This window comes from Micromys minutus (genome assembly GCF_963924665.1).
Source record: "Micromys minutus genome assembly, chromosome: 1".
Classification (NCBI taxonomy): Eukaryota; Metazoa; Chordata; class Mammalia; order Rodentia; family Muridae; genus Micromys; species Micromys minutus.
Genome location: NC_137969.1, coordinates 252,406,310 through 252,428,710, shown reverse-complemented (window position 1 = coordinate 252,428,710; position 22,401 = coordinate 252,406,310). Strand labels below are relative to the sequence as shown.

General features: G+C 48.9%; 1 protein-coding gene across 6 annotated transcripts in view; it reads right to left on the bottom strand.

The window, feature by feature from the left end:
• PPP2R5C (protein phosphatase 2 regulatory subunit B'gamma) overlaps positions 1-22,401 on the bottom strand; it is a 134,322-nt gene that overhangs the window by 5,483 nt on the left and 106,438 nt on the right. For 3 of the 6 annotated variants that reach the window (XM_080931348.1, XM_080931349.1, XM_080931351.1), the window contains 7 exons: positions 21,826-21,934; positions 19,617-19,670; positions 14,763-14,933; positions 8,789-8,916; positions 7,512-7,613; positions 5,985-6,057; positions 2,103-2,219 (listed from right to left, as the gene is read on the bottom strand). In XM_080931348.1, coding sequence (XP_080787474.1) covers positions 2,103-2,219; positions 5,985-6,057; positions 7,512-7,613; positions 8,789-8,916; positions 14,763-14,933; positions 19,617-19,670; positions 21,826-21,934 — 754 coding nt within the window. Of the gene's footprint in view, positions 1-2,095; positions 2,220-5,984; positions 6,058-7,511; positions 7,614-8,788; positions 8,917-14,762; positions 14,934-19,616; positions 19,671-21,825; positions 21,935-22,401 lie in introns of all 6 variants that reach the window. The other 3 variants (XM_080931350.1, XM_080931352.1, XM_080931353.1) reach the window with 2 other exon arrangements.

Here is a 22,401-nt window from a genome sequence, read left to right as displayed (position 1 = left end):
CAGGAGCTTGAGCCACAGAGCTCTCAAGGTGACAGCTGACGTTTTAAGAATATCAATTACAGAAACTTCAACTGAGGTAATTTCAAGAGCCACAGAGACACAGAGCAGATGTATCACGGGAGCCTCTTGGGCAACCCTGCCAAGGCTGTTCACAATGGATAGAGGGTGAACACCAGCTGGAGGCGGGGGAGGGGGGCTCTGTGGCTCCAGAACCCTCCAACAGCCCTCCTCCCCCCACTTTTTGAGGCATTTTAAAGGTGTAAGGTGAATTTTCTTTGTGTTCTTGTTTCAATTACTGACCTTGTCAAGCACAGGGTGAAAATTATAGTGAATCGTGACCAAGGCTGAAGGATGTACCAAAGAAAAAATTCCTTTGAGCCTTCAAATACTCAGTGTGCGGGGAAAAAGACAAGTCTTCAACTTTAAGTTTTATATGGCCCAAGTATCTTAAAATTGAGTAAAAGGCCAAAAATTCTCAGGCGGGCTTCCCACAGTCCAGGAATGTGGGGGGTCTTAGATAAGCCACTCAGGCTGCTGTTGGCAAACTCAGGGCCGTAAAGTCTAAGTGGAAATAAAAGAGGTGACCTTAATTCCTATCCAAGTCACAAAGAAACCATGGGGGAAAACTGCCTAGTGAAAAATCAGGAGACACATTGGGGTTTCTTCCTTTTCTATCCCGCCCTCCACGGGCCTCTGTCCTCCTTCCGGTTTTTCAGGAGGGTCTCACTGTATGGCTCAGAATGGCCTTCAACTCATGGAGTTGAATGCCTTGGCCTCTGGAGCTCTAGGATTATAGGCCCGAATAACCATGCCAAGAGCTCTTGATGAACTAACTCTTCATTGCTAAGAAAAGACACTGTGAGCAAAGCGTGGAGTTCAACTACCTGCTGACAGTCAGTGGGTCAGTGGGTCAGTGGGTGGCCACTGTGCTTCCCCACTGCATTTCTAGTGAGCTCAGTTATCCGCTTAAACAAAGCTCAATGTGAATCGAGGGGCCGAGGATGAACACGGCAAACTCAGGGGCTGGACCTCACCACTCTCTACAGGGAGCCTAGGACTCCGCAGCGGACAATCATGTTGCAACGGGGAAAAGAAACATCCACAGGCACCTCTGCTTATGTTATCTATACACAAGACATGGCCTTGCAGGGCACTGTTAGCAGCAACTGCGAAGAGATTTCATGCCAGGCCTTGGAGTGCTTCTGTGGGACCACAGCCCAGTTCGGAAGGCTCCATTTCCGGTTCTGCAGACATGTGCAGACATCCAGCAGGGGGATGCTCAGCTGGCTGGAGTGCCCACTCTTAATAATGCCTCATCCTGTTTCAGTCAGGGGAGGGGCTACTTGAATTAAACAGAAAGAGATTAAGAAACCCTTCTGTGTATTCAACTGAGCCCCACGGGACATCGTGGAGCAGTAAGGAGCAATGAGGGGGGTCCCCTTCCACATTCTAGAATTAGAGTACTAAGTCTAGGGACTCTGTCATTAGTCAAAGGGGGCTAAAAGTTACAAGTCAGAACGGTCCATTCAGGGTATTTATACATGCCTGGAACACGGAGCATGCCCAGAGAACACAGGCTTTAGGACCCACAGAGTTCAGTGGACCACCCTCTTCAAACCTTTCTGTGTATGTTCTCAATTTGGTAGAAAGAGATCTCCGGATTAAAAATGCTCCAAACCTTTGCACAGAGTGCACACTGGAATTGCGGCTGGCACAGCCCTGGCCTGTCAATGGGCCGCTGAGCCCCCAAGAAGGAAGTTGGACTTCCCGCTCCTGGCCCCTGGGGGGTGCAGGGTGTGGCACCTGCTAGGAAGAGCTAAGGGGACGGGTCTGTGCCCCGGGGCAGGAGTGAGAGGGCCTGGGGGGGGGGAGAGCAAGATGTTACCACAAAGCTTTGCTTTTGCTCAAGCTAACACACAGCAGTGAGGAGTTGGGTTTCTGTTGCTAAGAGAAGGAAAGCAACGAACTGCAGACGCACACTTAATTGCTGACAACTTTCCTAGCAATCTGATCACTCAGATCTATAGCTTAGCGGAACGTGGCGGAACGTGGCGGACCGTCGGGCGCATTCGTAGCCCTGCTGTGCTCGGTGCACTTTTTACCTGACGAGTCTCCTCGCTCAGTGTCTTTTTCAGCATCTGCATATCTTCAAACTGAGGCCCATCTGTCTCCATTGCAACTGGAATGCTCATGGTGCTGGCTTGACTATACACTGCGTACTGCAATGCAAAGTATGCAGTCACTCACTGTCTGTTAGGGGCTGGGGCTGCCCTTCCCCGAGTCCCTCTCCTTCAAGAAGCCATGTAGGATGCTAGAAAGGGGCTCACCCTCCTGCAGTCTGGGCTCTGCGAGTGATCCTCTGCTGGCCCCAAGATCACTTCTCCATCTTCCTGAGTTCATCTCAATTAGTCAGCCTATAGCCCTTTGTATCTCTGGGCTAAAACACTGGTGGTGGGGGACTGTCCATAGCAGAAGCTCCTTCACATCTACCCCGAGGCAGCTGTCCCCAAATCCTTTCCTTCATTCCATGTCCCCAGGATTTTCCTAAGACCTTACACCTTTCAACATAGCCCAATGACGCAAAATGACGCAGCCTGGACTCGAAGGCCCCTCTAACCTGGCCTGGTGTCAGGCTTGCTGTGTCACGAGGCCCTGTGCTCAGCTTCCCTTCCTCTCCACTGTGGTCTCTGCTCCCTATGCTCTGGGCGCATCGGGCAGGGTGTAATGGCAGGTCGCCTGCCACCTGCTTGTACGTCAGGCTTCGTGAGCACAGGGATATAGCCACAGCTTGTAAGCTGCTGGTACCGTCCCTCTCTGTGGTGAGGTTAGGGAAGGACACAGCCAGTGTCCGCTGCAGGTTGGGGAATCATGTTCGGTTCTTCCCTTGTAATAAAGGCACTGTCAGGAAGCCCCACGCCTTCACGGGAGGTTGGGTCTTGTGTCTAGACTTTTTTTTTTTTTTTTTTTTTTTTTCTGGCCTTAGCTTCCACCCCCTCCAGCCAGCGGCTCTGCTCAGCAGAGTCTGGATCCCGTTTAGTTCTCTAGCAGGCCACCTCCTGGTCACTAACCATGTGTTCTGTTTGTTTTACCCTCCAAGCTGGGTCCTTACTATATACACTTGGTGTCTTCCTACAACCAGTGGCCTCCTTGCCCTCTGTGCTACCTGCTCTGCTCAGCAGCCTCTTTTCCACACGGCCCAAGTGGGCCTGGCCCTTCCAGCACACCACGCTGCTGCTGCCATAACTGAGCTGTCTAAACTGCAAGCCTCCCTGGCCCGCTTTGCGCCTTACACGCTTTTGGAGGGATAAAGGCAGACAGCTTCTGCCCTCCAGTGACATCACAGCTCCCCCATGGCCAGCCCTGGGTTTCTCTGGTGTTTTGCTCGGACCCTTGACTCAAATGCAAACTTGGGTGACAACTGTCGGGTCAGGACTCCCTCTGCACAGTCACTGGTCCTTGCCTCTCTCAGTGCCATTTCTTTCCGACCCTCTCTACAGACATGAGCCACGCCTTCTCAAGTCCAGAGCAGTCCCCAGTTGAGTGCTGTGGTTTGGGCGCACTGACCCACTTATGCACCCTATGCTTCTAGATGCCAGGCTCTGTTTGGCTGATTTTTATCAACTGGAAATTGCCAGTTTGCTTCAGGGTACGCAGCACCTTGTCTCCCAGGTGCTCAAAGTCAGGTGGGAGGAATGGAGAGGAACGAAGGTCAGCTGTGAGACAGCACTGGGGTCATCAACATCCTGGGATAAACCCAGGGTTGTCCACACAGCTCTGCAAGAGTGGAAAGGACCCCGTGCCCATGGGCTGTGCTGGTTCATAGCAGATGAAGCCCACTTCCTGTTGGTTCCGGCCTTCAACAGGCAGCAGCTCACAGGATGAGGATGTGTGGACCTGGGGCTTCATCCCTACTGCAGCCCAGGTGCACCTGTACCACAGAGAACTGCTTTTCACTCACACACTATCCCAGGTGATGGCAGGAGTGTGTGTGTGTGTGAGAGAGAGAGAGAGAGAGAGAGAGAGAGAGAGAGAGAGAGAGAGAGAGCACGCACATAGTAAGATGCCCTAGAGTCAATTTGGTGGGTTAGAAGAAACAGATCTATGTTGGATATCACCAGTATTTTAGAACTCCACACAAATCATCCAAGAATCCAGAAAAGTGGCTATAGCTGCAAAAACATGTCTTCTACCAGCTTCCTGATCCCTCCTCCACTTGCCTGGTCTATAGAAGTGAGTTTTGCTTTGGGAAGACATGTCCTCAGAAGCTAAGTGAGCACAGAGAATCTGGTCACCTTCCTCTGGACAGTGAAGTTGTGTGTGTAATCTCACCAAGGCTGGCAGGACATGGAGACCCTTAAGGCCGCAGATAAGGACCACCAAACTGAGTTGTGGTATGCCAAGTACTAAGCAGAAATTACGGAAGGCTTTTCTCTCAAGAGAATTGAGTTCTAAGGCATACTTCCAGCTCCGAGGTCTTAACACATGAAGTATTTTCCATTTTAGAGACAGTGTGTTATGGGATTGGGGCATTGTGGACAAGACTCTTGACTGTCACAGATGGGTCACACAGTGATTGGGGTGAGGACAGTAGGAAGGGAGGTCACCAAAGCTCCAATGTCAAACCTGCCACAGGTCTGGTAACACCAGGCAGTTAAAAAACCATCAAAGGGATAAACCAGGAAGCTCTGTGTGGCACCCCCCCCCCAGGAAGCAAGTGCCGACACAACAACCCCGCTCTTCATCTGTAAGGAGGAGCTTCGTGCAGGTTTTCAACAGAGTACTTCCATCTCTGAGGCAAAGCAAGCCTTCCACGGCTCTCCACCGTTACATTACAAACAAACTTCCAAACAAAGCAAGACCGCCAGCAATACCAGCAAGGCTGAGCCACCTAACCCTGCCCACACAAGCCTGCCGAGTGTCCAAACAACCACGGGTGCTTCAGCTCACTTTCAACATGAGCGCAGATCTCTGTGATTAAGCTACAGGCCTTAGGAGAACTTCTGCATGGCATGAAAGTGCCATCAGGGAAATGTGAGCTACGTGTTTCAGGTGGAACTGCGGATCCGAAACAGACTGTCATCGCGCCTCCTTCCGTCAGACGGATGCAGGCCAGAATGCTGTGCCACAGGAAAATACACACCGATATCTTCATGTATCGTTTTTATTAAATGACAAAGATTAAAAAAACCCACATCCAACTTACATAATAATTTATACACACTTCTCACCAAAAAGAAATACACTGTTTAGTAAGATATTTTCTTCCCTGGAGAGCTGAGAGAAGCCTGAGAGATCTTAGTGTGGAAAAGGTCAGACATTTCATCAGGTGGCTGTTATAATCAGACATACACACAACAAGGAGAAAAGAAACACCCAATAACTCTGATCATTCAGACCAGCAGAGGCAACACCAAAGGACTATGACTGCAAAGCTGTCCCAGGTTCTGCCAACCTAAAAGCTAACATTGGATGGAGGCGGCTGAGTCACCAGCAGCTCTGACGGATATGACCATCTGCCTGGCTTCGCCTTGCGCGAGCACACTGCATCGGCTAGGGTAGAGGAACAGTTAGTGTGAGCGGGGCAGAATTCAGTTAGTTCTCAGCATCCTTCATCTGTTTCACCCTCATCTGTCTCATGTGTGAGAATAAAAAAGAGGAATACGGTTCAAGTGACAGCATCTATGACATTCGAGCAAGAAAGAACATTACAATCTTAGAGGTTACATCCTGGTTCTCTTTTTACCACGTGGCATCTTACTTTCAAAAAGAAGAGAAAAAAGTAAAATCTGTGGTAAAAGTTATGTGTGGCAAGTAAGTACTTATACAAGAGAGAAAGGTTACAAAGTTGGCAAGTGTTTTTATTGCAGACATTTGCACGTACAGTTAGTGATGCTGGCCCCCCTTCCCGGGGCGGAACCAGGCCCTATGTCATCAAACATTCACGCAAAGCCTCAACACTCCCGAGTTACTCTCTTTTTCAGTACCTGGGGATTCGCTTTGGCTAGATTTTCTATTTTAACCCACGCTTCTTCCCGCTCTTTCATTTTTAGCTTCTCTCTGAAAAACAGGAAGACATCATTTGTATTAGGGAACAGTCATAGTCAGGCGGGTTAGGGGGCAGAAGCAAGAGGACACCAGCACCACCGCCATGTTTTCCGCGGCGTTCCGCTCTTATTCCACGGCTTACACTGTGGCTCTCAGCACGCGTAACGTAAAAAGAAACCTAAAAACTGGCCAAGAGTTAGACTGAAGATTCTTAAAAACTAAAAATGCTAAAAATTTAACAAGACTTTAAAATACAGACCCCCTCCCCCATCTCCTCCAAGTCAATCCAATGTTCCTAGCTTGGCTGATTGCTTTCACACCCACCGTGCAGGCGAGTCTGCAGAGGAGCCGAGGAGGTCAGAGCTGGCACCCCATCTGTGACGGGATTCCACAGGAGACCAGGGTTGCTTCAAATTCCACCACCAGAAGCTCTGAATTTGGGCTTTTTTTTTTATTTAACCCTCAAAATGCACTACTATGGGCATCTCTAGTGGAGGCGGTACCACCACTGGAGAAGTGGCTTCCTGGAGACTTCCATCACACTAACTCTGCCCCTACGGCTGAGCCCTGGTCTCATGTGGCTCCCTGTGGCTCTGCCACCCTGTGCATTGATGACATACATTCTGAACTCCGTTTCCCTCCAACCATTGTTGTAACAAAACAGAGCATGGCATACAGCCAAAACTCGACTATATCTAAGGAGTGAGGAATTGATGGTAGGCTACACAAACACACCGTAGTTCTGCCATAACTGCTTTTAAGTGGCTAGTTAAAAGCACATCTGCCAATGATTAACACTGGGTTAGGAAGAGTTGATTTTTTTTCCTTCGTTTTTCCTTTTTCTTTAAACAGAGTCTTATTATGTAACCAAGCCTGGCCTTGAACCTGTAGTAATCTTCCTGCCTCAGTCTCTGGAGTAGGGGTTATAGGCTTGTGTTGCTATGCCTAAAAAGCGACTTACTTAAGTAAGTATAAGTAAATAAATAAAATGTATTATCACTCTGCAGGTATGCAGCTCCGTGAGATGGAGGGCGAGAACAGCTCTGTGGAGTCTCTTCTTCCCTTCTCTTTTTATACAGGGTCTGAGCTCAGGTCATCAGACTTGTAAAGCAAGTGCCTTTACCCACTAAACCATCCTGCCAGCCCTCGGAGTGAACTCTCATAACTAATCAATCACATGACTATGTACTCAGCCTGGGGCAGAGCACAGCTTTTCGGGAGATATGGCCTCTGAAGCCCCGACATGCAAAGCAGCAGCGCTCCACAAAGGTAAAGGTAAGTCAGTCAGCGGAAGGGCGAGGACCCTGGCTTCAGCCACATGCCCTTTGGTGACAGGCCACCATCCACCTTTAACTTGCTTATTAAACCAGAGCAGAACAGGGTTACTTTACAGGGTCAAAGTTGAGAGTAACTCTATAGGACAGAGGAGGTGGACCACTCAGAAACCTGTTTGAGGGGTCACTTACTTGAGTTTCTCTGCTTTGAACTGCTGGGTGCAGTCATCGAAGAGTTTTTGGTTCATCTCCATGAAGAGTTTCAGGGCATTGTATATCAGGCCATGTATTGTCCTGCAGAGCAAATGAACGTCACAGTTAGAGGCCAACCCTGGGTCCTCCTCACTCTTCTTCCTGTCACATCTCCTTCCCACGGGCCCTCAGGTCTCCCTTGTTTCTGAGGTCCTACCTGCCAGCAACAAGCTTGCTTGGTTCTAACACAAGCTGCTAGTTGTGATTCAGCCATTTCCTGAGTCCTGTCAGGCCAGGAAGTCTGCCTTCCTGGCTTAACTGTAGGCAAAGCCACTTTGCCTGAAGACCGAATAGAAAATGGAGTCTTGAAGAGAACTATGGGTAAGTTATTCATATGGCAGTGACACCAAGACTGTGCTCAGGAAGCTCCGTAGAGGAAAGGCAGGCTCCGGCACCCACATTTGGCTAAAGCCGAGTATTAAACCCAGCATCCAACACATCTGGCACCCACAGGGAGTTCCTTGCAGGGTGTCAGAGAGCTTTCAATGGGTAAACTGATTTCCTTTTCCTCTACAGTGGAATGAAAGGAGAGGGACTGAACAGTCTCATTCTTCAGGGCATTTAAGTCACCGATTCATCTTTTTTATGCCTTAGGTAGTGTCCATAGCAGGGCGGCCATCGGCTTAACGACAGGCTCCTCTGGTACATCCTGGGACTTGAGGGACTAAGGACTGGTGTGTCCACTGAGTTCCAGCGGGATGAGCCCGACAAACTCTGCAGTAACCTTTGAACTCCCTTAGAGGCCCCAGGAGGGGCCTGGAAGGTACTGCTGCTGGAACCAGCAGGGAGAGGGGTGCAGACACACAGGCCCCGGGCTAGCGTGGCACAGTGCTGAGACAAAACAACAGGCCACAGAGACAATCCACACTGCCACTTCACTGAAAAAGCCACAGTGAGCCAGGCGGTGGCAGGTGCACACCTTTAGTCCCAGCACTGAGGAGGCAGAGGCAGGTGATCTCTGAGGTTGAGGCTAGCCTGGGCTACAGAGTGAGTTTCAGGACAGCCAGGGCTGCACAGAGAGACCGTGTCTCAGACAGAACAAAACAAAGTCAAGACTAAAATAAAACAAAACAAAAAAATCACCCCCAAACAAAACAACACAAGTTACAAAGAAACCGGTGCTCATTTAGGTTTGGATCTCAGCTGTGACGGCAGCGAGGGCCACCAAGGCATGCACTACTTAAAAGTGACCGGAGTTAACAGCCACCGCTTCCTACTTGTTCCAGTGGGTCTTTGAGTTGCGGTACAAGGACGGAAACATGATGGGCAGAATCTTCGCCGCATTGTCGCTGATCAGACTCATGATGTACTCATTGTTCCAGTAATATAATGCCCGCTCTGCCACCTGCAAGACAGGGGTGCAGAAGTGTTGGTGGCCTGCACGAGGCCAGCATCCTCACCTCTGGACCTGTGAGTACAGTGCACTACATTGGATCACACAATTACAATAGTTTCCATCAGGTCTAACAGTCTAGGCTGTGACACTCAAGAACACGAAGAGGCAAGATGAGGACTTACATATCAAGTACACATCGGCATTTGCTTCTCCATTTATTCACTAAACATTCATGTGAGACCCCAGGCTGGATGCGACACTGAGACATGTGTGTGTATGAATGGGTCATTCTGTAGTAAGCGTGTGCACATGTACACACGTGGAGGCCAGAGGCTGACACTAGGTGTCTTCCTAAATAGCATTCCATCCTAGTTTTCAAGCCGGGGTCTCTCACGGAGCTTGGCTGGCTGGCAGGAACTTTCCTTCTCTGACCCCCCAGTGCTGGCTTGTAGGTGTGGCCAGGCGACACTCAGGTCCTCAGATCTGTGCGATGAGCACATTGTTGATGAGCCTCCTCTCTCCAGAGGCATCCCTCCCCGCTCACTCCCACTCGCCCTGCCTAAAGGAGGTTCCTAGTGTGTGCAGAGCTTGGCTGGGGACGACTGATTTTCTAGAAATGACAAATGATGCTTGGGGAAGAGGGTTGTGTCTGTAAGCATGGAGGGTGTATCCAAGCCAGACCCCGTGTGAGAGATGCTGAGTGCAAGGACAGCAAGAGGGACAAGCATTTCGAAGACAGCAAAGCCACATTTCGGGGCCCGAGAGCCGGTGCTTGCTCTGGGCGAACTGGGGAGCTAGGACTCCTTCGGATCGGTTACAGCTTCCCGATACAGAGAGCTGTAAAGCCAGGAGCCAGGGTTGCAGCTGTCCTCGGCTCTGCTCTGACTGCTCTCCTTCGAACTCGATGGGCACACACACGTGCAACCTGAATAGCCACCGGCTCGAAAGAATACAGAGGGAATGTGCTCAGTCACACCTGTTCACAGGCACAGCCAGGGCGTAGGGCCACCCTCAGAGCCGGGCACAGGTCTGCCCCGGAAGCCTTGAGTGAGTGGGCGGGGCAGCTGCGGAGGGTTCAGGAGCCAGGATTAGTCCTTCAGAGAAAGTGAGGAGAGATGAGCTTTGCAAGTCGGTAAGAAAAGAACATACACGGAAGTACCGCATGTATGTTTGCTTTTAAAAAAGGGCTAGTAAGACGGCTTGAGGCAAAGGTACTTGTGACCAAGCCTAATGACCTCAGTTTGATGTCTGGGACCCACATGGTAGAGGACAGCCAACTACTCCACACACACACATCCTATGGTACACACTTGCCTCTACTCATGCCCATAAAGAAGATAAATCTAAAACATGAGTGTGCACGCACACACACTTTTAGGGTGCCTCACTATTGCTCACGCAGTCTTCCACGAATGACGTAATTCTTGTTTAAGAGTTCAAGACCTTCTGTTTTCATTAAAAAAAAAAAACCAAAACAAAAAACACTACATGGTTTAGTCAACATACAATTGATAATCTTCCCAGCCCAGCCCCCGAAGTGTGGGAGCTACAGGTGTGTGTCATCGTGTTTGGCCAATACCCTGCCTGTATTTTTTTTAAGGAAATCGTGTGTGTACTCGGCTGTGGTATGGCAGACCTTTGCAGCCTGAGGACATGGAGGAGCTGGTCTCTCCTTTCACTATGTGGGTCCTGGGAACAAACTCATTGTCAGGTTCGGTGGCATCTTACTGGCCCTGGATTTTATTTTACTGTGTGTGTGCATGCATGTGAGCACATGCTATGATGTGCACGGGGGTTAAAGGTCAGCTCTGACCAGCTCTCTCCTCCCACCCTCGTGTGGGCTCTGCAACACTGATGTCAGGTCACCCAGGTTTGCTCGGCAGAGCCTTTCCCGGCTGGGCCATCTTCCTGACCTCTACGCCGGGTTTTCTTTTTCTCACTTCTTTCTGTTTTGAGCCGGGTTCTTACTGTATTGCTGTGGCTGGTCTGGAGCTCAAAATGTAGCCCAGGTAGGACTTGAACTCAGAGACCAGAGAGAACATTTACGTGTCCATAAATATTTTCGGATATAGTAGTTCAACCTTCACTAGAAAACCGACGATAAGGTGCTTGAACTGAAGGCCCAAATTAAAATTTGTTTTAGTTTTTAACAGTTTTGTTTTTCTTGAGAAACAACAGCCAGCCTGGCCTAGAACTTGTGATCCTCCCTCAGTTCTGTGATTAACTACTGTTCTCAGCTGTTTAGTGTCACTCTCTTGGCTCAGCACTGCCACACACATGTCCCAGGTCGGCAGTACTCCGCTGTACTGGCAGGTGCTGGTTCTGACCACTGTGGAACTGTATTCCACTGCATTCCATCTCAAATCTCCTCAGTGTTGGGCCCGACATGAAGATACACAGCTTCACTCTGTCCTGTCTGCCCATCTTCAGAGTCAGCTTGCACCAACATATGTACCCATACATACTTTTGACTTATCTTTCTAGAACATACATAGTTTATTTTATGTGTGTGTCAGGGATGGGGGCAATGTGTGTAACAGTGTGTGTGTGTGTGTGTGTGTGTGTGCGCGCGCGCGCGCGCGCAGGTCAGAGGACGACTTTGGAAGCTTGGCAGCGGGGACTTATCTGCTGAACCATTTGGTTGGGTCCTTTCCACTTTTCATACAGCTGGGAGTTGAGAGGTGACTCCACAGGCAACCTCCAGAAGAGATGCTACCCAGATGGTCAGGGAGTGAGAAAGTTAAACACAGAGAGAGCATAGGGAAGACATGGAAATACTAAGAGCGAGCTGGCCACACTCTCTGGAAGACGTTAGAACCGACCGGGCTATGGAGACTGGACTTCTGGATGAGGCCCCTACAGGAAAGACTGAAGAATCCTGACGGGGAATGCCGGGTGCCGGGCTGGTTTCCAAGGGAAAACGAGGGTGGCCAAACCTCACAATCCTTCAGTCTAAATCACTGTCAGAGGTGTCTATGCCTCTCGGGAGCAGACTTTCTTGGTGTCCCTGTACACCCTACCCCTGGCTCACGGGAGGAAAGGCACAATGGGTGCACCGGTGGGGAGAGCAGGCCTGGACCGCTCACCTCAGCTCCAGTGAACAAGATCAATGCCTTGCAGACTACCCTCCTGCCTGGCCTTGTTTTCCAACATGAAACTTTTATCCAGTTTGACACATAGTAGTGAGCACCAGTAATCTTAGCACTTTGAATCTGAGACAGGAGGATCATGAGTTTGAGGTCAGTTTGGGTTATAAGTCCACAGTCAAGACCACACAGAGAAACCCTGTCTCAAAAAACAACAACAAAACAAAACAAAACAAAACAAACCAAACAAACCAAACCAAACCTAACTCTTTTCCCAGCAATTGCTAAATATCTTTAATTTTCATCTAGAAGTAGGCCTTTGTGAGCCATGCCCCACCCATTCTTGGAACACTGGCTAGAATGGTTTTGTGTAACAACCATAACTGTTGTGTCCAGAACACACAGCTTCATGGCAGCCCTCCCTGACTTCTGACTCCAGCAACTTTCCTGTCCCTTGTGTGACTTTCCCTGAGCCGTGGAGGAAGACAGTATGGCAGGGAACATGACAGCGATCACTCTGGTCACTTACTCTGCAATCTGGTCACGGGTGGTTTTGTGTTACTCTGTCCACTGCACAAAGCAGGTTCTCTCATAGTGTGAGCAGCACTAATCTAAGGATACAGGGTCAGTGTTTAGAAGCCGGTTCGACACCGTCAGCTTAGCAAACTGCTGGCAGCGGGTTCTCCCAGGGTCTATGGCCGCTCTAGCCTCTGGTTCAGGCTAAGGTTTACAGTGAGATAGATCCTTCTTACCCTCTTCAATTCAATCAGAAAGCTGCTGGTTACCCCCCATGACTTCCATGCCCTTATTATGCCATTGGGCATATCTCGCTGGATGAGTGATTATTGTATTGCCTATACTTTGTAACACTTTGGAAACTGGCAATCAAAGAATCTTCTAGCTCAGTACCAGCTTGATTTCTCTAAGTGCTGTGATCAAAGTGCATGGTGTCAGCAAAAGGGCCTTATCCTCACACTGTGGTCTACAACCAAGTATTCTGTAGCTATTGCTGTACAGAGACACCATGACTAAGGCGATTTATAGAGTACAACAACTAACTGGAGGTCCCAAGTTCCAGAAAGTAGGAGTCCATGGTGATTATGGCGGGGAGCATGGCGGCAGGCAGGCAGGCAGGATGTTGGAAATGCATTCTCATCCACACCGACTCAGGAGGTCTCGTGGACCCCTCTCCTCCAGTAACTTGGAGGGAAGTATCTCAGGCTTGAGACTAGTTTTTGTTTGATAGGCAGTGGTTTCTGAGATAAGTATTAATCTCCCCATGCAGAGAAACTCTAATTAATTAAACTCTACACCCTGGCCCCGCTCCATCCCCACACCTCTTATAAAATAGGTTTCCCTAACTTTAGGCATTTTTTTTCTATCTCTGGGGAGGTTCAGGTTCTCAAACATTCTTGGTGTCTGTCTATCTCTTCCTGGGGTTCTCACACCGTGTCCTGGCTGGTATTCTAAAGTAGGGACGAGGAGAGCCACATAATTTTAAACACCAGTGCTCATTTGTGAAAACTGCTCACTGCTTCAGCTCTGGAAACAATCTCCCTGTTCTAGTTCCAACGCAGACGGCCCATGGGTGTCTCCAGTGGCAGCTCGGCCGAATGCGGTGGGAAGCCTGTACCAGAGCTTCCTTCTCAGCAGAAGCAAACCTGGCCTTGTCCCCAGCAGAGCTGTCGGGCTTGTCTTGGTTCTGCTGGTCTCAGTGACTTCCTCCGTAACTCTGGAAAGGCTTTGCATGGAAGGGCCTCAGTAACGAGACAGAAGGCTCTCGGGACTGTTAGTCCCTCCATGCAGCCCTGGGTGTTCAGTTAATTTCATGGTGCCTAAGTATCATAGCTTCCCGAGTCACCAGCTTCCTGGGGTACAAGGTTCTGCTGACCATCACATCAGCTGGATATAGCAGAAGGTGTCCCTGGAAGAGGACACAGCCAAGGCAGCCAAGCCTGGAGAACTTGAGAGTAGAAAGTGGGTGACAGACACTAGCTTCCCAGACAGGATTTTAGTAGTTAAAAAAAAAAAAAAAAAGAAAAGAAAAAGAAAAAGAAAAAAATATACTAATGTTTTCCTTTTCTTCCTTCCTCTCCTTTTTTGTGGAGACAGGGTTTCTCTGTGTACTCCCAGCTTTACTCAAACTCACAGAGATCTGCTTGCCTTTGCCTCCTGAGTGCTGGAATTAAAGGCATATGCCACCACTGCCAGGGAGAAATACTAATTTCTAAAAGATGTAAAGAGATACAAATTGATATGTTAGGAAGGAAACACTTTATGAGGGGAGAGATTCCCAGAGTTAAAGGTTTTTATTGTTGAGGTACTCACTGATGTGGATAACTCAGTTATGAGGAACTAGGGCCCTGTTAGGTGTCAGTACGTCACCTGAGCGCAGGACATTATTCACAGAGACAGTGCTGCACATCACGGCTGCAGAGAAGCATGTTTCCAGTGATCAGAGTAGGGGCCACAAGTAAAACCACCCAGAACTAAGATTAAACTTTATTTTGGGGCACAGAGTCTCTCTATAGCCCAGGCTGGACTCAATTTGTAGCAATCTTCCAGCCTTAACTTCCTAAGTACCAGGGTTACAGGAACGAGCCGTCCTATTGGGCTAAAGTTTTAGCATCTAATTCAGAAGTACACGTTAAGTAAAATAAAAGTGAATGCCACCCGCTGGTCACAGCAGAAGCAGAACATGAACAGCCTCACAGTGAGATGTCACCGACAAGCACCTGACCCCGATTCTCATTACCCAAACCCACTTACCTGGAAGTGAGGGCTGGAAACACATTTGGCTAACTGTCGGAAAAGAGGCTCCATGATCTTCACAAATTCTGATGGTTCAATTACATCTAAAATCTCTTCTAATTCATTCAAGAACATTACTTCTTTTGGACTGTGAGTCTTTGGCCAGTATTTGAGAAGTGCCATTACCACCTACAAAACAGTAACAGCAAACAGGGTGAGATGCCAAGGCACACTAGGGCAGTGGTTCTCAACCCGTGGGTCGAGCATCAGATATCCGGCGTTACATTCTGATTCATAGCAGTAGCAAAATTACAGCACACGCAGGACTGCTCACACACCTGTGCACATGCAGGTCTGCACACACCCGCACAGGAACCACCTGTCCCTCTGAAGCAGCCATGAGGCCTGTCTGTGAGGCATGATGGGCAGAGGAACCGTGAAAGAGACAGGAGAAAGGAAACCCTCATTTTGGGATGTAGTTTGAATTTCCAGTTGGTTGAGGATTTATGGAAACCTCAACAAAACTTACAAAACCAAGGCCATCTACAGAAACACTCCTCTGCCTAGACTTCAGACATGGAGGCTAACAACAGATTATGCCTACTTGAAGCTTGGAGGTTTGTGGTCTGGATTTAAGGTATCAGTGCTCTTCTTAAACACTCTAGCCTAAACAGTGAACTTCGACAGGAAATTCTCCCCTATCACACCCACTTATTTCCTGTGTTTATGTGTGTGGCTGTCAGAAGACAGCCTGCAGAGACTGAGTGTCTCTTTTCACCATGTGGGCCCCAGGAATTGAACCCATGCTGTCAGTCTTAGTATCAAAAACCTTCATCCACTGAGCTGCCTTGATGACCCGCAGAGAGGAATTCAGCATAAAGAAGTATATGAGATATTTGGTTTTGAGACGGGGTTTCTCTGTGTAACCCCTGCTGTCCTGGAGCTCACTCTGCAGGTTGGTTGTCTGCCTTCAAAATCAAGAGATCCGCCTGCTTCAGTCGGCTTCCTGAGTGTGTACATTCGAGTGTGCTCCAACGTTAGGAGCAGCGCTGCTGAGTCGTCCCTGTGCGTGCCGCCCTGCGGAGCACACTGCTTGTCACTCACCTGTCCCTCACAGCTCAGAAACTCCCTGAGTAGCAAGCCACTCTTTCCATCATTACAAAGGTAAAGGCAGGGTGGGCGTATGAGAAATATTCATACACAATAATTCTGCTTTGGTGCTTTGGGTATTCAGGCTCCAGGACATTTCTATTACCTGTCTATCACAAAAGTTCAAGTTTCATTTTACAAGTTCTCCTAATTTTAGAATCTGACAAAAATGTACAACCACCCTGAGCTGGGCGTGGGGCTGCTGCATGTCTCTGACCCCAGACCTCAGGAGGGAGAGTCAGGCACATCTGTGTGCGTGAGGCCTGTCTGGTCCACATATGGAGTGCCAGGCCAGGCAGGGTTGGTACGACTCTCACAAAGTCTTTTATAGACCATATTTCTAAAGTGTATTACTTAGTGACCAAACTAGGGCTGGAGAGATGGCTCAGTGGTTAAGAGCACTGGCTGGTCTTCCAGAGGTCCTGAGTTCAATTCCCAGCAACCACATGGTGGCTCACAACCATCTGTAATGGGATCTGATGCCCTCTTCTGGTGTGTCTGAAGACAGCAGCAGTGTACTCACATACATAAATTAAATAAATCATTAAAAAAACCAAACTAACGCTGGTTAATATGGAAGACAGGAATTACTCTCTACCAGCACCGTCCTCCAGCTGTCAGTGGGTTTTGAAAGTCATGTACCAGCTGCACAGTACCACCAATTTGGATTGCTTGCTGGAAAAGCCAGTTTCTGAACCAGGTTCACATTGGGCTCTTTCTGATCTTTGAACTTCTGCGAGCAGCACCATTTTCTGGGCTGTGTGTGAGAAGGGCAGGACTCTGCAGAAGGCACGCATGCCAGCACATGCTAATGTGTTCTAGGCTCCAGGCTCAGTGCATGCTCCCCAACAGGGATGGGATGGGGAGGCACGTAAGTGACCCTGCCTTGAGTCCTGGGGAGCCTGTCCTGGTGTATCTAGGAGCAAAGCAGTGACTGCCAAGACACGTGGGTCATCCCATTAGCTGAGGCAGACAGATGGATGAAAAGAGACACAGGTGTGTAAAATCTCCCACGAGCCTCTAGCCTGGCAACAAAGAAAACAGCATCTATGTCTAATGTGCCCAGGACACTTTGGAGTACATGAAAAGTATCAATTACAGGGTCAGCAAATGCCCTTTCCAAATGGCAGATTGTCAGTGGAACACCGTGATGAGCAGTTTCCACTGTCAGCTTGACTAGATTAAGAATCGCCCAAGGCATTAATGAGACACACCCAAGGGCTCCTCTGGGCATTTGCAGAGAGGATTAACTGTAGGGAAGACCTGCCCTGTGTGGGTGGCACCATCCCAGGAGGTGGAGTCCTAGATGAAGTAATAATTGAGAAGGCAGCTAGCTGGATTCTGTCCGTCTGTCCTCCTTTCCTGATCTGCCTGGATTCAGTGTCTGAGCTATGTGGTCCTGCCGCCGTCAGCTCTGCTGGACTCAATCTTCCCTGTACGTTGTCTATTGGTGGGAATTTGATCGAAATAATGGACACGACTTGTATTTAAAGCAATTCTACATGGGAACCGGGAGCCCTGGGGAAGCATGTGAGGTTTGTGTGTGCCCAGTGCACACACTCCTTTCTAGTTCACACCTACACTGTAAGTCTTTAGGGCTAGGGAGCAGTGGCGCGCATCTTTCGTCCCAGCACTGGGGAGGCAGAGACTGGTAAATCTCTGAATTTAAGTTCCCCATCCCCAAAAACCAAAAAAAAAAAAAAAAAAAAAAAAAAAAAAAACAAAAAAAACCCAACAAACCAAACCAACCAACCAAACAACAACCCCCCCCCCACTTCTAAGTCAGACACAATGGCCTTTACACTCCTATAAAATGTAAATTTCAAAGGAAGAAATGTACCAGGTGAGAGTCCAAATGCTTTGAGTATACTAAGAATGAGCTCTGCTTTCTGTAGCTAGACAGTGGTGTCATATCATCATCTGTCAACAGGAACAACAGCTCGGGTGGACACATCACATGAGTGAGTGGGGCTTTCGGCTTGTTTGTGCAGGCCCTGCCCGTGGCTGGCATCCCGGGTCCACAGTGCATTCTGTCTCTTGCCTCCCACAGTTAAGCTCACCCCTCACAAAGCTGCCTATCTGTCATTACACCGCATTAGTGGGACTGAAACCTTGACAACTGTCACCTGAGTTTATGTTGTGCTCAGACAGATGAGGAAAGAAAGTCAATCTGGGCTAAGCAGGCCCGGGGTCAGGCTGGGACAGGGCCCAGATGGCAGAGATGCTTTGGGTGGGAGGATCCTGCCTGTGACAAACGTGGACTGACACGTGGTAAGTGCTTCAGTCATCAGCGTATGACACACACACACACACAGAAACACCGAGAGAAAGCTCAGTGTGCCTTTTCCCCATGCCTCTCTTTCCTCCGACTTCTGAATGTAACATGGGAGCAGGCAAGAATTTCTTTTCTTTTTAAAAGTAAATTATTGGAGCTAGAGAAAGGACTGAAGGAGCTGAAGGGGTTTGCAACCCCATGGCAAGAACAATATTATCAACCAACCAAAACCCCCCAGAGTTCCCAGGTCCTAAGACACCAACTAGTGAACACACATGGAGAGCCCCACGGCTCTCTTACAGTCTCTACATATACAGTTGCATGGGTAGGAGAGGATAGCATCAATGGTCCAGTGAAGGACCTTTGCTGAAGGAGAGGCCTTTGGTCCAGTGAAGGCTTGTTTTCCCAGTGTAGGGGAATGCCAAGGCACTGGGGTGGGAGAGCGTGATTGGGAGAGGGAACATCTTTATGGAAGCACGGGGAGGGGAGATGGGAGAAGGGGGAAAGGGGATAACATTTGAAATAAATACAGAGAATACCTGACTTTAAAAAATAAGTTATTCATGGGGAGAGAAACCTGAGTGGTCACGCCAGCGTGCTCACGCATGTGAATGCCGCAGAGTGCGGAAGAGGGTGTTGGATCCCTCGGAGCTGGAGGCACAGTCAGCTGTGAGCCACCGCCTGGGTGCTGGGACCCTCTAAGGAACAGGTGCTCTTACAACTGATGTTGGTCTAGCCCGCGTTTCCTTTTCTGAAATAGGGTCCTGCTGAATAACCCAAGCATACCCACCATTGATCTACCTCAGCCTCCTGAGCTTGGGCCGTACACCATGAACAGTCCTGCATGGGCTACGGACTGACTGTAGCTTAGATTCTTTTAAAAGTGAATTCAGATGCTTATGCACTGGCTCACATCAGACAGGAATGACTTTGCCAACCATGCCTGCATTTATTGACTGATTTTTTTTTTTTTTTGGTGTGTGTGGAGGCGCTAGGAATTATTTTTTAAAAATTTAATAAAGATAAAATACCCAAAATAGTAGAAATTGAAACCAAAAGACGGTAGTCTAGCCTTCACTTGCTGTTCAGTGATTGTAAAACAACACTAACTTAGATAAACCTTCTAGACAACACCACCTCCCTCCAGAGCACAAGTGATCCTCCTGCACCTGTGGGACACTTGCTGTCCAGTGTGGAGGGGCCCGAGCTGGTGGCCACAGCTGCTCGGGGGCCGGGTGCCAACGACTGTGGAGCAGTATGGGACAAGGTGGCAAGTTTGTTACACAAAACCTTCACTGTAGTGAAAGAACTTGTCACCAAACCACCACAGCTGAGCTTCCAACAGTGTTGTCACTGAAGGTGACAGGCTGACTGTGGTAAAATGTGGGGTGCGGCAGCTGCTCAGGGAGGGACCCAGCCCAAGGTCATGGTCCAGACCAAGCACTTACTGGTTCAGTGAGGGTGCTGTCCTTCTCTAAAAACTGCACGACACAGTACGCCAGCTGAAAGGGAGGGGAGAGAGCGTCAGACAGTCTCTTCAGCTCGGAAACACCCTTCCAGAATGACCATCAACCACCTTCCTCTGGGAAACAGCCTGATGTGGCTGAGACTCTCCACACACGTGCCACCCTCTCCGAGTGACGCTTTCAGGGAAATACCTTTGGGACTGATGCCCACTGGATAATTTTTTATCTGTTTGTGAGATTTTATAGCTGTGTGTGTCTGTCTGTCCTTAGATGAGAACGGACCAACAATGTCGTATCTGGAAAACTTCAGTGCAGGGTCCTACCAGGAATCTCTGCGTTTTTCTTTATTTGCCCTCTGAAGTAATCTTTACATGAAGTCCAAAGTTGCTGCAGGTCCTGCCTCAGTCTCGAGCTGACATTAGATGTTTGCCCCACGCCCTGTGCTCAGCTCCTTTAGGAATTACTAGTACCCGTAGGATACAAGATAAGACCTGCCACAGGGTGATGCTAGACAGAAAATCAGTGTGACCTGTCTCTCAGGAGGACGGTGCGTTGAGTCAACAAGAGAATACGCTTTCTTGGAGAATGCAATCTTGTTTAATTTTTAGACAAGGCCCAGGCTGGCCTCGAACTTATGATTTCCTGCCTCAGACTCCTGAGTGCAGGGATTACAGTTATGAGAGCTAAGATAAAAAAATCTTTGTTGGGGATGGAACCTAAGACCTTGCATATGGCAAGCAAGTACTGTCCTATGAAGCCCAGACCTTCCATGTGCTTTCTTGAAAAATAGTTGATTTGGGCTGGAGAGATGGCTCAGTGGTTAGAGCACTGACTGCTCTTCCAGAGGTCCTGAGTTCAATTCCCAGCAACTACATAGTGGCTCACAGCCATCTGTAATGGGATCTGATACTCTCTTCTGGTGTGTCTGAGGACAGTGACAGTATATATAAAATAAATAAATCTTAAGAAAGAAAGAGAAATAATTGATATATCTTTATTTTATGTGCAATGGTATTTTGCCTGCATGTAAGTCTGTGTGAGGGGGTGAGGGGGTCAGATCCAGGAGTTACAGACAGTTGTGAGTTGCCATTTGGGTGTTGAGAACTGAACTTGGATACTCCAGATCCCTCCACGTGCTTTATGTGTGTATGTCAGTGTGTCTCAGGGGGCTGGAAACTAAAGTTTTAAAAATATTTTGTTATTTTCTTTATGTGTGTGGGAAACTGTGCACTATGGCCAACCATAAAACGGCTTCACAGGAGCAGGAGTTACAGACAGTTAAGAGCTGCCTTGTGGGTGCTGGAAAATGAACCTGGGTCCTCTGGAAGGGTGGTTAGTGCTGAGCCAACTCTCTAGATCCCTGTCCATGTGTTCTTTTTTTGGGGGGGAAGGAGGGTGTAGTGGAACTTTATTGATGGTATTCAAGAGAGTAGGGAGGGCTCCCTAGGCCCCTCCCTCACAATGTGTTCTTAGTGCATAATGGCACCCTAGTCTGTGTCCAGCCGGGTAAAGGGCTGTTGGGCTGCAACTGAGGGTGGTCACCGGGAAGGGGTCGGAAGCCAGGACTGAGGTGGCGGAATGGCTACAGCCCGTACCGGCAGTTGGCTTCTACAGGCGTCAGAGCACGCCAATGGCTGTGCCATCCGGCTTTTGTCTCTAGAGCATTAGGTTTAGATCACACTGTACGAAGCCTCCTTTCAAAGCTGAGTCCCCCAGTTTCTGTACAATCTGTGTCCCAGAGATTCCCCTGAATTTCTGTCTCTTGTGTGTGCATACATGTATGTGGCTATAAACATACACACGGATGAATGCCCGTGGAGGGGAGAAGCTGGCACTGGTGTGTTCCTTGATGCTTCCCACCCTGTACCATCGAGGTAAAGCTTCTCTCGCTGAACCAGGCGCTGGCTACATTGCTAGTCTAGCTAGCCAGCTTGCTCCTGGGCTCCTCCTCTACCTTCTGAGGCTGGGAGCACAGGTGGGCTGTCACATTTCTCTGCCATTTACATGAGTTCTGGGGTCTCAACCCTGGTCCTCACACCTGATGGTAAGCGATTATACAACTGAACCATCTCCCATCTTCGAAACGCCTTACAACGCCTTACAAGGACTGTCACCGGACTCTGAGAAAGGAGGCACTCTCAGAAGTGGCTGGCGGCTGCAGAGGTGGGCAGCTGTGCTCAGCTGGCCTTACCTGGGGATGGTAGACACTCAGGGATTTCACTTTGTGCAAGGGCAGCAACACCTTTAACAGGAAAATCTTGTGCTCTTCCTTTAGTGGTAAGGCAAATCCGTTAATTATACTGTAAAGAGAGAGTCCAGTTTGAGTATTTACACATTCTAGATTATAACCAGGAATTACGTTTTCTTTTAGCTGTTGTTTTCAGCTTGAAAAGTCAATGGGCAAAATATTTACTTCAGAATAAAGAGGATATTGATAGCAACAACAACAACAACAACAAAATGGCCCTCCAGGGAACATGGCCACTTTTATCTCTTTTGCTATGTGCCCCGAGTCCCAGCACAGGGGAGCAGCCGGGGTGCAGGAGCTCCTGGAGGCAGACTACACTCCTAAAGCTACAGCACATTAAGCAGCTCAGGGGGGACCATGTTCCAGGTCCTCCCACCAGCACTTTTCTTTAAGACATCTACACTCCTGGGTGTAATTCCAGGTCATTATTCTAGTGTGAGCCAGAGTCCTGTCCCCTCCCAGTGAGCAGGCTGGGTTGGTTCATTCTGTAGGAAAGACACACCATGGGGGACAGAACAT